We start from the raw sequence: 18034 nt of genomic DNA on the forward strand, positions 1-18034 counted from the left end.
CTTTTGTCTTCTTCCTTTATAGTCACTAGAGGGTAGAAGATGATCATTTCTTGCCACAGAGGGGAGCCCAGCTCCCGCTCTCCCATATTAAGAGCTTCTGTGACCATCCGAAGCAGTAAAGTTTCCCGGCATGCTTTGGAGAAGCCTGACAAAGCAGTATTTTCTCGTTTATTGATTCTGCTGCTGCACTAAAATACTGGTACTGTACATCAATAACCATCTTTAGTTAGGGAGCTCTGGTCTGTGGAAGAAAACTGGCAGTTTGTGGAAGAACATAAAGGCTAGAAAGAAAAATTGTGAGCTTGGGGAATATTGGAGTCTAGGGAGGACAGGAGAGGTTATGGAAGAATGGCCAAAGGAATGAGGAAGGAGAGAAAAAATGTTGACGGCCTGGATAAAGATATCAAAAATATGAAAGGAACAGTGGATCCTGGAGAGCAGTATTTATATCTGTACTGCAGAGTTGTGTCTGACCACAGCTGCTGTATTCTTTTTTTTTTTTTCTTTTTTTTTTTTTATCCCTATCATGGTCGTTTCTAGAATTTTGACTTCAGTGCGCTGGGCTCAGAGACTTAATAAATGCCCAGACCCTCCGTGCCTGTTTAATAAAACCTTTGATGAATAGAGCTCGTTGAATGCTACTCATGATCTTACAGGAGAGATGCGGTTTATATCTTGGTGGAGAATTTCAATTGTCAGGTTAACTTTTCACAGCTTAGAGTTTGCAGGTTTTGGAGAGGAAAGTGAGAGAGCTTCTAATTTCGCTTATGAAATTGAGTCACGTGGAAAATCTGGAGGTCCTGTGATTAACCTTCTGGAAAAGTAGTTAAAATGCCCTGATCAACCTATCTTGGTATTTTTAAACTGTCAGCTGCTTTTTTAGGATTTCTATATTATATTTAAAAATTAGGTAACAGAAGTTTGACATAGAGAAGATTACTCAGCTATGACTATCTAAAATGTTACCAGTCCTAAGTAATATATTATCTGTAAAATGTTGTTGACTTTTTCACCTCAATCTTATTCTTTTAATGGCTTAACTTTATTTAGATGATTGCTTCTTAAGCCCCGTAAGTTTATAATTTTGCATCCATCCATAGAGGCCAAGGACGGCAGACTCTCTTGTAAAGTGTTTTCTTACTACGTTGACCTTGACCGTAACGTAGTAAATTTGTAGAGATCGCCTTTAAAAGTAGGTTCAGATTTCTCCCAAAGCCTCTGTTTACCTTCTGATGAGCCTTTTTCACATGAGAATTGAGAATTTGATTTCATAGGGCCTGAATCAGATAACTAGCTCTTTTTAGACATTTATTCTACACAGTCTTGGCTGTGAACAGATTTCCAAACCTTCCTCTCTCTTTCTAATGCATGTAACACTTAACAGAGATAGAAAATTAAAAGCAGTGACTTCTCTAATATCAGATAGCTTAATGGGGGGGGGGGAGGAATCCCTGCAAATCACTAACTGTATTCAGAAATCTGAGTACGTACATCCACACCTACCTGCTTCCTCTGCACTTTCATTTGGGTCTTTGTAGGTCCTGTGGCTGACCACAGTTCTTTATTTACACTTTCTTTTACTTTAGATGCATTTCCCCTGTGATAAGAACCTTGCGGGGTGGGGGTGGAGGGTTTTCGTGCGATTCCGTTTTCAGAAACAGAAAAAAAAATGTTTTCCCCACAAAAATATATGCAGGCTCACATAAGCAGATTCTGTGTCAGTTTTAGCCAGTTTGATTTTATCCTCAGTGCACAGGAACCCCGTGCAGGGCTTAGCCCACTTGTAGGGAGAAGCCACCTGGCGGCATGTTAGAGAATGGAGAAGGCACAGGAAGGGCCAGTGGCATCCGTGGTGTCAGGTCAACGCCATCATACCCGCCTGCTCCGTGAAACACAAAACCCGGAAGGGTGAGGGCTTTAAGAGGGCCACTGCCTGCCAATGTCACCGGGCTGTCCCCTGGCTGTCAGCATCCCGACCTGAAGCGCCTGCTGCTTATGTCCCCTCCCACACCTCCTACAAGAAGAAAAAAAAAGGGGGGGGGACTATTTTGCATAGCCCTTCTTTTGACCACTGTTTCATGCAGTTGTGGGTCCGCGATCGGAGGGAAGAGACACGACCTGGGCCAGTGTGGCTTTTTTTTTCTTCTGCATGAAATTAGTTGGCCAGTGGTGCCATTTTGGGGGCTGTTCAGCGTCCTCTTCTTCTGTCTTTGTTCCTGTCTGTTATTCCAGGGGCTGATAACCACAGGATACGTTTTCTAGGTTCCCCTGCCAGGTGGCTTCCAGCTGGAATTGGTAGGAGACTACAGGGTGGGAGAATTTCCACGGTCATCTCTCCTTTTGCCTTCTATTTCACGTGGGGTGTTCGACACGGGCTGCATTTTTCATTTGCCTTTAGACCTGCTATGGCTTCAGGGTGAGCCTGATCCTGCTATTGACTCTTCTTGCCTGGCCAGCCCCGGGTTTGCAGAAGTTCAGCCCTGACGGCGGAAGCCAGCCCTGTGTCTGTTTTCGCAAGCCACGCTGTAACACAGCGGTGTGCACCTGTGTAGGCGTCGTCGCTAACTGGCAGTGACAGAGTATTGTAGTTGGGACAGAGACCTAGGGGCCTGAAGCCTAAATTCCTACTCTCTGGACCTTGGCAGGGAAAGGTTGTCTTCCTCCCACTCCGGCCCGAGGAGGGTTAAAGTGTCCTTTTTTGCTGCTTACCTTAGGTATTCTCAGCGTTGCCTCTTTGGTCTCTCGGCCGTCCCGCACCTGTTCTCTGCACGATATTCCCTCCACCTTCAGTCCCAGGAATGGTTTTCTTTTTCTGGTGGATTCGGATACAGCCTATCAGGCAAAGCCTTTGCTTTTGGCTTTTTTGGGTACTTTCAGAATGGTCACTACTTTGTAAATATCATGAATCACGTGATGATGGTTCTGCGTGAATTTAGGTTTTATCCTCTCTGCCTTCTTTCCCTTTTTCTGCTTTCCTTTTTTTCTCCTTTTTGCTCGATCTGTCCCTCTGTTTATTTTATTTAAAAAAATGTTTTGAGTGTTTATTCATTTTTGAGTGATAGAGAGCATGAGCGGGGGAGGGGCAGAGAGCCAGAGAGGGAGAGACAGAATCCGAAGCAGGCTCCAGGCCCTGAGCTGTCAGCACAGAACCCGATGTGGGGCTCGAATTCATGAGCTGTGAGATCGTGAAGTGAGCCGAAGTTGGACGCTTAACCGACTGAGCCACCCAGGTGCCCCTCTCCTTCTGTTTACGTCTGACATCTAGGACTTCTGGAAGGCAGTCTCTAAATTTAGGTAACTATCTCTACCTATCTATGTTTCTAATCGAATCTGTCTAATATATCTATATCTCTTTAACCTAATTTACTTGTCTGAATGTCTGTGTCTGTCTGCCTGTCTGTCTGTCTATCTATCTATCATCTATTGGGCATGGGCCCAATGCTGAATATCTTAACCCTGATGCCTCTGCTGCCTTGCTGTGAAGTCAAGGTCAGCATTACCCTGGGCAGAATGATCTCTAGGGATCGTCCTCATTTCTGGGGGCCTCGGTCGTGGCTCAGGTAAGGCCCCGGATCTGTTGGCACTCTCAAACCTTGTGTGTGCTCTAGACCAGAAAAACAGAGCCACTGCCTTCCTAAACTTTTCACGTGAGAATCCACTTCAGCCGAAACCTTCTCACTGAGCACGTCCTGAGGATTCACAGATGAACGGGACTTAGCCGTGGTGACTGCCCAGTCAGCGGGAGACTTGAGAGAAGGGAGGGAGGGGTATTCGGAGGGCACGGTCAGACCTTTTCCTAGCCTCCAAGGTGGGCTGAGTGCTGGAGACAGAGCAAGCTTTCAGAGGAGGACTGCAGGGAATCTTAACCAAATGAGAGGGAGGAAGAAGTGAATGGAGATAGGATAGTATAAAATAGTGTGGTCCACGGCGAGTGGTCTGATGTATTTATTATCAGGCTTCAACCAGTTGGGGTTTCAAAATGGAGCCGCACCGGTATCACCTGGAAATTGTTAGAAATGGGAATTTGTGACCCGCCCCCCCACGCCTACCCCGCCAACATTTCAGACCTCTTGAATCAGAATCTCTGGGGATGGGGCCCCCCGCAATCTTTCTGTAATCCTTCCAGGGGATTCTGAAGCACGTTTGATTGAGAACCGCGAGGTATGGACGTCCTGGATAGGGGTGCCCTTGAAGTATTTTATTTTTTATTTGTTTTATTTACTTTATTTGTTTATGTTTTAATTTTTTAAATGTTTGTTTATTATTGAGGGAGACGGAGCACAAGTGGGGGAGGGGCAGAGAGAGAGAGAGAGAGAGACACACACAATCCGTATCAAGCTCCAGGCTCTGAGCTCCAATCTGTCAGCCCAGGGCCCAACGCAGGGCTTGAATTCATGAACCATGAGATCCTGACCTGAGCCAAAGTTCGGTACTGAGCCACCCAGGTGCCCCGCCCTTGAAGTATTTTAAGTGAAGGAGAGACACAGAAATATGGAACAGAAAAGGGAAGGCCAGCAGGGTGACACATGTGAATCCAGAAATACTAGATAATGGGTGTTATTACATATGAGCACAACATTTAACTTTGAGCTTCTTAGAGGTTAGGGTGAAAAAGAAAATCTTGTTGAATCACTTTATTTTATTTTATTTGATTGTATTTGATTGTATTTTATTTTATTTATTTTAGAGACAGAACACGAGTGGGGAGAGGGGCAAGGGGGGGGAGAGAGAGAGAGAGAGAGAGAGAGAGAGAGAGAGAGAGAGAGGCAGGCGCGGGGGGAGAATCCCAAGCAGGCTCCACCTTTAGCATGGAACCCAACATGGGGCTCAATCCCATGACCCTGGGATCATGACCTGAGCTGAAACCAAGAGTCGGGCACTCAGCCAACTGCTCACCCAGGCTCCCCTTTTCTTTTCTTTTTCAGTGATAGGAAGAAATGCATTAGAAACATTTTCCTGGTCCTAAGCCCTAAGAAGTGGGTATTTATAGACTTGATCGTTTTGTTGTTTTTAATCTTAATCTAATTCTTATTTTTAAGTGCAAAAACAGAGCAATGATACTTGGCAATGAAAAAAAATGTTAAATCTCCTATAAAACTTTTATAGCTAATATGTCTGTACAGCCTACAGATTATTCATTATCCTCGAGACTATAATCTAGTTTTCCCATACAAATATAAATCTCATGGTCCATGTCCACGTGGGAGATTTAAAAGGCTTTCTTTATATCCTTAGGCAAAGATTTTTGTGTAGTTCTAGGACAATTTATACCCACATCATCCTCTTCGGATGATATAAGAAGCCGCCAAGAAGGAGCTTCTCTGGGAGCCTGCTGGATGCATGTACGGACCTTCTCATGTCATGCTATAAAAGCTGTTGACAATGAACAGTTGTTTTACATGTTAAAAATGCTTGGAAGGAATATTTCAGGGGAACCTTTTATAGACCGAATGTTCTCCCTTAGCTTTTCGTAAGCAGTGCCTAGCAGAGTCGAATCCTGTTGTGTTGTTCATTTTGCTTACAAAGTTAGCGACTTTTTTTCCCCCTGTGCATTTGTTTCCACTGCCACCTCCTTTCTCACAGTGACTTAGGGAAACGAATCAACGAGAGTCGAGATGGGGCCCACCAGCAGCGTTGGAACACGTGTTTCTAGACTCCAGTAACTGAGACGGTTAGAAAAGTTACCCACACGATATTTGGCACCTAGTTAGGTATGCCTTCCTAGAACAATCTTGAGAAAATATTTTTGCCCTGCCCTTCTTTTTCATTTCTGTCTCTTCAAAACAATTTTTTTTGGTGTTTTGTCATACCCAAGGGAGTACTTCGGATAATGACTTTGCGGTATCCGTCAGCATAGTGTGTCCCAGAGAGGGGCACAGCTAGCTGTAATGTTGCTTTTGATGACTACGGGCTGTGGCCCCGGCTCCCGGACGGCATGCTACTCCTTCCAAGCTCTTTCTTAACTCTTAACCTCCTTGCCGTTCTTCCTGGCCCACGACAGAGAGGAGGCACTTGGCTGACAGGCCTGTCATTTCTGGGTTTTCTTAAGCAGCCATGCCAAGAGACCAGAGCCCATATCTCCATCTTCCCAGCATGCCACTTGGCCCAAATCCTTAAATAATGCATGTGGCTAAGCTGGAATCCGTTTTCTATGCCCCTAGGAATGACAATCCATTCTCTGTTTTAAGAGCCTATTCCTAGATCAGAAACTTGTGAAGATTCTCCGCCTGTTGGGAGTGGAAGGTCCACAGCTCTTACCTTCAGGCCTCTTCTCTTTTTTCCCCCCTTCCTTCCTTGTCCCCGGGATTGTCATGACCCGGAAGTGAATTGTTTCTGCAGCTTTTCATTTTTTCTGAAAGTCAGTCTGTTTCAAAGTTAAATATTGAACCTCAGGGGCACTTTGGTGGCTCCTTTGGTTGAGTGTTCGACTCTTGATTTCAGTTCAAGTCATGGTCCCAAGGTCGTCGGATGGAGCTCTCTGAGTCGTGCTTTACATGGAGCCTGCCTGAGATTCTCTCTCTCTCTCTCTCTCTCTCTCTCTCTGTCCTTCCTTCCCTCTCCCCCACTCTCGTGCACACACTCTCTAAAATTAAAACATAAATAAATAAAAAAATAAGTATCATACCTCGCATTCACCAGTAATAACGAACGTGTGTGCTTCAGATGGAAGTTATGATTTCTGTCCAGAAGAAGGGTGTGGATTTGGTGGGGTGGGGGGCCAAGGAAGAGAGAGAGAGCCTATGAATGAAACAACATAGAAATAGTAAAAGGTTCTGATCCCTTTGGGAGGAAGGAGAAAAATAGCAAAACCCTGATGTACTATATTTTATCCTTTATGTCGGCTGAGAAATTAGGGTCAGGACCCAGAAACTTTGCTCTATCTCCTGGTGTTTGTTTCAGCTCAGGTGGGGTGGGCTTCTCCTTTGATGGGTCATTTCCTTGTCTCCCTTCACATTCCAGGCTGCATTAAGATGACAAATTTCACTTATGGGCTCAGCACAGACGTGAAAACCTGAGCTATGGAGCTAACAGGGTGAGTGCAGAGGAGTGGATTTATTGGGGGGAGAAAGGGATTGTTCCGAGAGCACAGCAGATTTGGGGAGCCCGGCCCTGCATCAGAGAGTACGCAGGATGGCCCGGACAGTACCCGCCTCTCCCCCATCAGCCCTGGTCTGAGGCCTCATCACTTGCCCCAAGGCTGAAGACACATGTTAAAGTAATTACGAGACTTCTTTAAAGCACACACACACACACACACACACACACTCCAGAATATGTTGTTCGTAGATGTGCAACTTTATTTGGACATCACCTGAAAGCAGGTTTTGCAGAAAAGATTGAGGGCGAAATACGTAGAATAAAGGCCTTGTGTTCTTTTCTATCTGTGAACTCCACAATAAATAGCTCACTTCTCCTACCCTGCCTTTAGTGAGGAGGAAAAAAAAAAAAACTTGGACAGCAAAGAGCAAGTCCGTCACATCAAACATGACTGCGTTAAATACTAAAATGTTCAAAGTCCAACTGAGATAGATAAAGGCTTTGATGGAAAGTGGATATTTCCCAGGGACATTACAAGCAATAATCCAGATGTTATGCTGTAATGCAACGAGTGTCGTGGATAGATCAGGAGATCCAGCCAAGCTGCGCCTGATGTAGGCCTTAGCCTTGCCCTCCCATGCTGTTCCGCCATATGGAACCTATCTCTCGGCCCTCTTAATAACCAGCTTTGGATTCCATTTTCACAGAGCTCATAGAGCTAAGTGGGGCTGTTTTATGGACAAGTTAGATAGAAGCCTTTCCAAGATAAACATCCAATTTGAAATTAGGACATACCAAGCCACAAAATTATTTTAGGGCATATTTCATGGAAGCCCTGCCATTTTTCTTAGGCAATTGCCAGACTGGAGGATGCCCTTTGATCCCATGTGGACATTACTCCCTTCTTTATAAAAAGGATTTTGAAATAGTTGCAGTGTTTAGGGAGGAATATATCTGTCGGAACTTTGAAGCATGGCCATGGGACAGGTCATGCTTTAGCTTGTTGGTTGGCAAGTCAAACTTTAAGAAGAAAAAAGAAAAAAAAAAAAGGGAATTGTAGCCGGATATATGAATCAAAATCTCATTTTCCTTTTAAAGATAGGAGTTTTCAGCCCGTGTGCTTAATAAGCTATAAAATGTACTCAGTGTATCCACATCTATATGCTCAAATATAAATTTATAAACACATACGCATATATGTTTGTATATGTGTCTGTTGATGTACTGTGTCGGCGTGTGTTGTGTTTAATTAACATGAAATCGCTTGACTTTAATACTTTCATAAAGCTTTTTTTATTGAATATATTCTCTCCACAACCAAACTGGAAATAGAAGTCCAGAAAGAATCGTTCATGTTCTCCAGAGGAGAGGGATTTTTTTTTTCTTTTTAAAATGAATTATTTTCCCTTGCCCCCTCCCTGCTCTGTCTCAGCACCTCCAAAACTCGTGCGTGCGTGTGTATGTGTGTGTGTGTGCATTTTAAGAGAAGAGCAGCACAGATGTGAAGTTTGAGAGTGTGGACTTCCTTGAATGTGCTTTGCTTAAGGTCGTCATAAAATGATCAAATGCTTGGTGGCTTGTTGCCGCACCATTTATTAAGAGTGGTGGAGTAACATGTGTTGGATGAGGTAAGCTGGTATATAATTAATACGGTACTGACATACCATTTGTTGTGATAAATTGTGACTAACTGGTGTCCGAGCGAATTGGTGTCTGAATGATCTCGAAGATATATTGAGTAGGTGACAGGAACGAATATATAGTGTTAGAAATTCATGGCTTTACTATGGTACTTTATGCCATTTACATTCTCCAGTCCATTTATTTCTCCTTCAAATACGCCCGCCTCTGCTCGTACCATTTCACGTATCGAGCGGCGAACGTAGATCAACTCCACCAACTCAGTGCAGCGTGCGGATCGGGTGGGGATCCTCATTCAGACAAACTAACCGTAAAAAAAGACACGGTGGAGACCTTCAGGGAAGTGTGACTCTGTGCTGGGTGTCTAACGATATTAAGGGAATTATGGTTATTTGTGTTGAATGTGGTCACGGCAGGGTGCTTCTGTAAAAACACATATGGGTTTTGCTTTCAGCTCTTTCAGCCCGGGAAAAAGAGTGAAGGGCTAGATGAAGTCAGATGGGCAAAAGGTGGAATCAGATGGATCATCACGTGGAGATTTATATGCCATGCTCTCTGCCTTCGTGCGTGTTTGGAAATTTCCATAGTGGAAATTAAAAATGAAGTGCGCGTGTCCTCTTTATAATTTAATAATCGGGGATGTTTGCTCTCCTCTACATTCTGTTTAAGGTGTGTGTGAGTGTGCATGAGTAATATAATTTAGAAAAGGAAAAAAACAAACAAACAAGTTAAGAGTTACCCAATCTCTACTGGATCCCGGGCGCCGTGCTAAGGACATTTTACATCCTTCCCCTCCCTGCAGATCTGCAAAGCGCATTTGCCTGGCTGGTTGCTTCCAGGCTGTATCTGGAGTTGTGCATCTCACTGTGGTGTTGGGCATTTTAGGAGCAGCCCAAGGAATAAAGGGAAGTGTGGACAGATTTGAGTGTGAAGGATAAATTCAAAACCATTATTGCTAAATGCCCAGAGGTATTTTGTTTCCCTGCAAAGCAATGCCTCGCTCCTGTCTCTCTGTTCCCAGAATGCCTCTCTTCCCTTCCTTCTATTAAAATAGCTGAAGGATTCCCACCACGGAGCGCATCTGGGTGGGAGGATAGGCCAAGGCCAAATCCAAGCGTTGTTCCTAATCATCCTTCACTATACTTTAGAAGTCCAGGGCTGGAGAAGGAAACCACATAACTGTGCCTGCAGGTTGGCCAAATCCTGAAGACGGGTAACACTTTCAGCAGCTAGGGAGTGCTATTCCTGATCCCCATACTGAGAGCTGGAATTTCTGTGATCACCAAAGTCACACTCAGGAATTATCAGCACGTTGATCTGTCCTCTTCTTTCTTTGCTTTAGTCCTCTTTGATACGCAACTTGCGACTCTCAGAGTCCTTGAAAAAGAACCAACTCTGGAATGGGATTATAAGTATAACCTTGTTGGAAGGGAAGAATGTATCAGGAGGAAGCATGACAGAAATGTTTGTCCAGTTAAAACTGGGAGACCAGAGGTATAAAAGTAAGGTAAGTTCTGTCAATTCCTTAAGAAGAAGCATACCTTTTGTAATAAAAGGACTGAAAAAGAAATGTTTTCCACTCTAAATTTCACAAGAAGAGGAGAATTTTATTTTTCGCCCTCGTAACAGTGTTAGGAGCATCCCAGGCCACAAAATAATCTATAACTGAAGCCAATTGGTATAGCTGTTTGGTTGCTTAGCATAATTTATTTTAATGTAGTTAAGAGAAAGCTTATGAAATAATAGATTTGGATGCATTGATTTATTTTTGTTTTGAAAATAAGCAAGCTGTTGTTTCATAGATTGCAGGAACGGGATAACCAAATATTTTCAAAATCCTGCAAAAATAATAGTGTAATATATTTATATGAAAACATCTGAGAAAAGTAAAAAGTTCTCAAAACCATCTACTTTTTGCTTTCTCTTACTTGTAGGTATTAACACCCAAAATAGACAGACATTTGTTGTGGGTTTTTTTGTGATTTTGTTTTTAAGGTATTAGTGATTTTTTTTTTTTGAACAAAAGTAATGGCATTTGTAGCCGCCTTTAAAAATCAATCATCTTATTCTCCCGAAACAAATTCCACTTAATTTTTAATCTTAGTAATTTGGCGTGGTTTTTATTTCAAAAACCATAGTCTCCAAACCATGGTAATTAATTCGTTTTACATAACTGTCAGACAGGAATATTTCCTAAGTTTTATGGATTGGGGGAACGAGGGTACTTGAAAGTTAAGTCACTGCCAAAAGCTACATGGAAAAAAAAAATGCAAACCAAACAAAACATTGGTAGAAGATTTTGAAAATAGACCCGAGGATATTTGCAATTCGGGCTTTCCAGCCTAGAGTCCGTAACAGATGAAGATATGTGCAATTGGAAAATGATTTAGGGGGCAGAAGTTGGTCTCTGCTGTATACATTTAAGTGCAAAATCAAACATTAAACATCATTTACCCCACTACAAGGAGTAAAGAATTAAAGCTCACACTGGAGAATCATTTTTGAAAAATATGAAAAATCAGGGGCAGGTTAACAGCCGAAATATGCAGACATTTATTTTAACCAGCTAGTTTCAGGCTGTGAACATAGCCAGAGTGAACACATCTCTCCACGAAGGTCCCTGTAGCCAGCCAGGGTCAGGCTAAGGATTTATAAGAAAAATTATTCATCGCTAAGTACGCTCAGCCCCCCCGGGGTAAGGTGAAGTGCAGAATTAGCCCAGCATTTGCTACCTGCCCCCTTGAGGAATATCACATTTAATTTGTGTGGTTGAGTTTCTTTTCTTCCGTGGTTTCTAAATTCTGTGAGCTGATATATTAAGCTCAATGTAAAAAACAGCTGAAATGATAATACGTGATGTGGGCTACAGCCGACATCCGAGTTATCCCTGATTCCCCTGGCGGTAATAGTTTGGCGCTAGGATTTCTAGGATTTCATAGTTGACTCTAGAGCCTGATAAGTCAGTGCCCGGCATTCCTGCTGATTTTTAGTCACAAATCGAATCTCGACGTAAATGAAACGAAAGCAAAAATGCTGCTAACTGATCAAACACACACGATCGGAGAACACAGAAACACTTGTGGAATTTTCACACCACCCTGCTTCATCTCGCGGTGTGGCAGCCGTGAGGCTTCTTAGTCTTTCACACTCGAGTGACCGGATTCAGGCAACTCGGACTGAAATGTGCAAGTTACGGGTTTCCAATGCAATGCATCGGACAGATGTTAATTAACACCACAAACTGCTAATTTATATACTCCTTAGGCCAGCTCTGAGTGGATGCGCTAATAAAAATGTTACTTGCATCCGGTTCACCAATCCGTAGTCTCTTTTGTGAGAGGGAGCAACTGTAAATGTCTACTGAGATGTGTTTTCCGTGTATATAATACCTATGTAATTTATGGTTCCTGGTGGGGTAATTCCTTGTGGGGTTACTCTTTTTTAACTTGCTGGAGAAATTGTTGAATCTGGGGGGTGAGCTAAGAGGGTAGCGATGTTTTGCCAATTCCAGAACCCTCAAAGTCCCTTTCGTTCCCAAACGGAAAGTTTAGCTTTCTTGGGGGGGGGGGAGGCCCATCGCCATGACTTCCTGCCGTTTAGCAATGACATGTATGTGTATGTAGCTGCTTTAGCGACGAATGGCATTTTGAGAAAGTAAATATCATAACCGCATGTTTTCTAGACACTGTGTAAGAGTGCAAATCCGCAGTGGCGGGAACAGTTTGACTTTCACTACTTCTCTGACAGGATGGGCATTTTGGACATTGAAGTGTGGGGAAAGGACAGCAGAAAGCACGAGGAACGTCTGGGCACGTGAGTCTGCTCTGCTTTCTAACTCGTGGGAGACGTGTGGGCAGCTCGCGTCTGCATGGAGCTGCTCAGAGACAATGTCTTGATCTGTGTGGGCTTAGAGTCAAAACCTCATATCCCCACCCCGGGAGTCACAAGTCAGCTGGACCCTAACCTGGGGAAAAGGTTTTGTTTTTGTTTTTGTTTTAACTGGCAAATGCCATTTAATATTGATTAAAACAGAAGAAAATCGTTATGTGTTGGAAATTCTCTAAAAAAAAAAAAAAAAAAAAAAAAGACACCGGGCCATTTCAGACAATCTGTGAAATGTTTATGCATATGGCCCTTGATCAACATGCATTGACTGCGTGGGTCCACTTACATGCATTTTTTTTTTTTTCCAATAAATACAGTACACTAAGCGTCTTTTCTCTTCCTTAGGATTTTTTACAAGAACGTTTTCCTTTTCTCTAGCTAACTTTATTGTGGGAATACAGTGTCTGACACCGATAATATACAAAGTTATGTGTTAATTGTTTATACTGTCGGTAAGGCTGCTGGGCAACAGGGGGCCGATTTAGTAGTTGAGTTTGGGGGGAAGTGAAAAGCTATTTTTGACTGTGCGGGGTCATCAGCGCGCGTGACCCCTGCACTGTTCAGTAACCAACTGTGTAAATTTCCAGCGTGCCCTCTAATTTTGGTTTCGATACTTAGTAAAATACCCTACAAGTTAGTAAGAATATCATCCGCGGTGTCTCAAATGATGGGAGATCTTTCAGTGTCCTTCATGAGCTGTGTGGCAAACCGTCATGAAATCTGTTGAGCCGACTTTCAGTATTCTACGTCTCTTTGCTTTGCACCCTCCCAACTCCATTGGGGCTCTCACCCTCCCGTAACCAGCGATGCTATGACTGTTACGGCTTTCTTCTGGCTTGTAGTAATGCCATTAAATGAGACTGTGCCTGCACTGTGGCTGGCCCGTGGTAAGTACGGTGGACATCGCGGTGGAAGCATACATCATCTCTGATCTTTCAAATAGCCCTGCAGGTTGGCAGCATTATTCTCCTTTCGGAGATGAGGGGACAGAATGCAAGAGGTTTACAAATGACTTGGTCGTGGCCTTCAGAGCAGCAGGTGCCAGGGCTAGGAGTCTGTGTTTTCCAAGACCGATTTCTTTCCACCAAATCCCTGCCTTGTGTTCATCCCGTATGCAATTTTTCATCCCGATTCTTCACCCCGGTACAATGTGTACACAGACCTTAAATCTCGAATGTAAGCATGCAAAGGGCTGTCAACAGCTGTTGGTCATCTTTTCCAAACCAAGGACTCCGGAACCTTGGGTTCAGAGAGGTGCCTGGGGCTCGGCCCTTGGAGAACGGAGAGTCTGCTAAAACCTCTGTCGTGAAACCAGAGCAGCTCAGCCCTTGCCTGTCGTCTGCATTGGGGTTCAGACTGAGGGAAAGTCCTCTTGCTGAGATCTAAACATTGAGGACAGCTCCTCTAATGGGACCCCTGATTTTCACCGATGAGGAAAGGCGGAGGCCCAGAGAAGTGCATGTTTTTCTGTCAGCAGGGAACTTAGAGGCGGAGATGGGACGAGACCCAGCGAACCCAGTCCCTTGTACGCTGCTTTTTCTGCGTAAAATACTGAGCACAGCGTCTGGCACACAGAGCGTTGGATCTTCCTGCCGTCGCCCCGTCCCTCCTCAGCAGCTCTCCTGAGGTAGACGGGTGGCGAGTTTGGTACCCACGGAACATTCCTCTGGTGTTTTCTCAGTGGAGGTACCGTGTCCCGGGGGACTGTCCGGCGTGTTGCAGGAGGTTTAGGAAATCTGGCCCTCACCCACCTGATTCCGGATACTCGTCTCTCTCCCCGGTGGTTGTGTGGGAGATATACACACGGCACATCCACATTCCATCCCGTGTATCCAGACACCCCCCGGGGGAACAGCATGTCACCAGTTGAGACCTCAGCTCTTCCAGCCTCCCTGGGGCACAGCCCGGGTTGTAGGGCTTCACTTAGTCCTCTTGTCCCCAACACTCTGCTGAGCCCACAGCTGGCCGCCATTGCTTTATTGCCAACCTCGTGGTTTCGGTTGGTGCTTTCGGATAGCAGACTAGGTCCTGTCACCCTCCGGCTCCCGCAGGAGGTCTCCCCCTGGTCATTTTGCAGATATAACCCGTCGGATGACTTTAGCCCGGTCTTGTCTCTCCCTCCTGCACCCACACAGGGTAACTGAGGCACTTCTGACGTTCCCCACTACTTCTGACACTTGTCACCGCTGTGACATTGCCAGTGCCCTCCCAACGCTCACGGTTAGGAGCCCCAGAAACTTCGTGCTGGCCCAGGGAGCTAGGATTGGTTACGTCAGTGCCCGGATACAGAGGATCCCGTGTCCCAAAGCGCCACCTGAGTGATGGGAATTTGGTTTTCCAGGGATGAATGGCAAACGTGTTATTTTAGGAGGTGCCAGGACTAATGCCCTCTCGCCTCACACATCGCTGTGCTGCCACGTTTCCTTCACACAACAGGAAGTGCTTTGCCAAATGAGTATTGAGTTTCTTCGTGGCCACGAAAAACCATGTAGAATGTCCAATTTAGTCTATGTTTTGTCATTTGAGTATCCATTTATTTTAGCGATTTCCTGTTTGCAACTTAGCCATGTACCTGGCCTGGGGGTCATGACGTCCTTCCTCTTCATGGCTTTTAAAGGCTTCTTTTGGTCTCCTTTCCCTTTTCCCTCTGCTGAGGTACAAACGATAGCAAAGGTATCTCTTGGGAGCTGACTACGCAGCATTACCCTGAAGCCAACTTCCAGGTGGGGTGACAGACCTCCCCTAAAATATCTCCTGTTCCTCAGAGTTAAACAGGAGGTGGGGCCGGCATGGGCACACCCCAGACCTGTTACATACGGGTCCTCCTTCCTTTCAATTTCACGCTTCTTTCCTTCTCCTTTCATTTTGTTGTCGTTGTTGTCATTGGAAGGCTCAGTTGTTTCATCTCCCAGGGGTGGGGAAATACCTTTTTGCATGAGGAAGCTCTCTGACAGTGTGAATGAGTCATGAACGTGTGTTAAGACCTGTCGGTATTTTGTTTTTGGATCACACCTTGATGCTAGTACTCGAAAGCCCCACGTGGCCTCTCTGCGGAAATTCTTTTTGAGATTAATTTTGAGATTTTCCTCAAACGTTCCCTGCAACGTTCGCAACTAAACTTATGCAATTTAAGAAAAAGAAATATGGATAGTAAAAGTCATGTATATATGAATATATATATGGAATATATATATATATGGAATATATATATATCTCGAATATATATATATATATATATATATATATATATCTCAAAAACAGTATAGACAATTTTTGAAACTTTTTGTAGAAGTTTGCAGGGAATAGGGGCTATCTTCAAGGACTTGATGTAAAGGACATCTGTTGACCAAAGGATTGAGCCATGGCATTGGCCTTGGCCTTGGTGGGTTGCTAGCTTGATCGTGGTTCAGACATGGGCCTGCCTGATGGCCAGCCACCGCCAGGATCTCCTAAGTCACCTGGAGCTTTCTGAAATCCTCTTGTACGAGGCTCCCTCTGCAGTCTTCTGAGACTCTTCTCAGAGTCTTCTCAGTCTAACTGAGCCACAAGTTAACCCAAGGGGGGGGTTCAAGGCTGGTGAGATAAAGGTGTTTGAACAGATCCAATGCCCTCTGGACCATGGTACCTACTAACTCCACTGTTTGTCCAAGAGCACAAACAAAACAAAACAAAATGGAAAAAAAAAGCAAACAAAAACACCAAAAAAGCAACACGACACAACACAAAACAAAACAACAGTCTCTGATTTTAAAGGCCACCAATGGTCCAGAGACAGTGAACTTTTCAGGGGAGTAAGAAATGAAGTTGAACTTTATTTCTAAGTTGAACCTGCTCCAACTTGTAACCAAGATGGCAAGAGTATACATATAGGTTATCCCATTGTAAACCGGGGCCATTTCAAAATAATCCTTTTGTTTTCTGAAAGTGTATTTTACAGTTCAAGGCGGTTTTAGAGATTAACTCATTATTATAGAATATTCTAGGCTTCACTGGGTTTTGAAAAGTTAAGAAGGAGAATGTGCAAGTCCATTTCAACGGGGCTGCCTCAGAGGCAGCCCTTGGCCCCGCATGGTGCCTTGGAAAAGTGGTGCTAACATTGTACTGGTTTGTTAGTGACGCTGATGCCATAGAGAACCGGGGCTGGAATATTCCTCCGGACAAATTGCACCACGTGTCATTCATCTGCTTTTACAGCCAAGCTTGACACATTCACCATTTTCTTCCTGTTCACCCCCTTCCTGAGCCTCTGAGATTTACAGCTTTTAAAACTACAGCACTCTTTTCTGCCCCTTGCATTTAAGTTAAAAGCTGACCAGTCTGTAATATAAAACAAGGCATTGTGGTAATGAATAAGAGGTTAAAAGCTATCATGGCAAGTGAAACTTGAGCAGGTTCGACTGACTGATATGGCAAAATGATGTGTTGAATTAAAACATTAAAACGCTGTGGGATTAATGGAGAAAGACAGGAAAAGGAGGTCAGAAACAGTGCTAAATCAGCACATTACATGCCTGTGGGCTAGAGGAAAGCTTTACTACACATGCCTGTTGCAGAGGGAAAAAAATAGTAATTGAGTCGTCATTTTCTTCAGGTGAGGAGAAACAGAGACTTTTCAATCTGAGAAGCACCTAGGAAATATATTGATTGCCGTCCCTTTCTCATGTAGAGGAGGAATTAAACAATGCACAGGATTTCATTACAACAGCAACAACAACAACAAAAAACCACTGCCTCTGTCATTTGGATTTTTTGACTTTGAGTTTCCTTGTGCCACTGGCCTTCGTTTGTTCGTTCGCTCTATTCAGCAGAGAGCCCGTCATGTACCAGATGGCCTACAAAGTGCTGAGGTTTCAGTGGAAGATGATACAGTGATGGATATAGTGCTGTCCTTAGACTCTATATAAAGTTCTGGGGCGGCTGCATGTGAGCAGGCAGTGACTTGGGGGAGGGAGGGAGCAGCTCCCTGGAAGGACAGAGGTCTAAGCTGGCAGCCTCTAAAGATGGCGGGTTGGCCTGACCAGGAGATTGGAGGAAGAACACTGTCCTAACACAGGCACTTCTCTTGTGTGTGAGGTCACACATGACGCCACAGGGACAGAAATTTGCCAGTGCTCATTAATCACGTAGATGCTCTGAGTATGTGTTTTCCACATCGTTCCCAACAGACAGCAATTTTATAAGCTTTATTGCTGGGTCAGATTTATTAACAAGTGTGTCATTGGACATGTTTGGCCACAGTTTCTTGGGCTGTGGTGAGCTCAACGCAAGGCTTTACAAATTATTCTTAGGTCAGTTTCCCTGATGACTTTGTCAGCGTGTCTGGATCGTCAGCAACCAACCTTGTAAAATTTTAAAATACTAACATCGGTGTAATTCACCATAGGCCAAGTTATTAACATTTCTGTAGATCACTGGTCAGCAAACTAGGGCCCATGGGCCAAATGCAGATGGCTACCTGTTTTCGAATAAA

The 18034-nt window shown here is 44.2% G+C and overlaps 1 protein-coding gene across 8 annotated transcripts in view; it reads left to right on the forward strand.

Moving 5' to 3' along the window:
- The window catches only part of MCTP2 (multiple C2 and transmembrane domain containing 2), a 238322-nt gene that overhangs the window by 103290 nt on the left and 116998 nt on the right, over positions 1–18034 (forward strand). For 7 of the 8 annotated variants that reach the window (XR_003969321.1, XR_003969322.1, XM_030317470.1 and 4 more), the window contains 2 exons: positions 10022–10186; positions 12362–12492. Coding sequence is in view for 6 of the 8 variants with exons in the window: in XM_030317470.1 (XP_030173330.1) it covers positions 10022–10186; positions 12362–12492 (296 nt within the window). In the remaining 2 variants the exon portion in view is untranslated. Of the gene's footprint in view, positions 1–10021; positions 10187–12361; positions 12493–18034 lie in introns of those variants that run through there. The other variant, XM_030317471.1, reaches the window with a different exon arrangement.

The sequence above is a fragment of the Lynx canadensis genome, chromosome B3, assembly GCF_007474595.2.
Source record: "Lynx canadensis isolate LIC74 chromosome B3, mLynCan4.pri.v2, whole genome shotgun sequence".
In the NCBI taxonomy this organism is placed as follows: Eukaryota; Metazoa; Chordata; class Mammalia; order Carnivora; family Felidae; genus Lynx; species Lynx canadensis.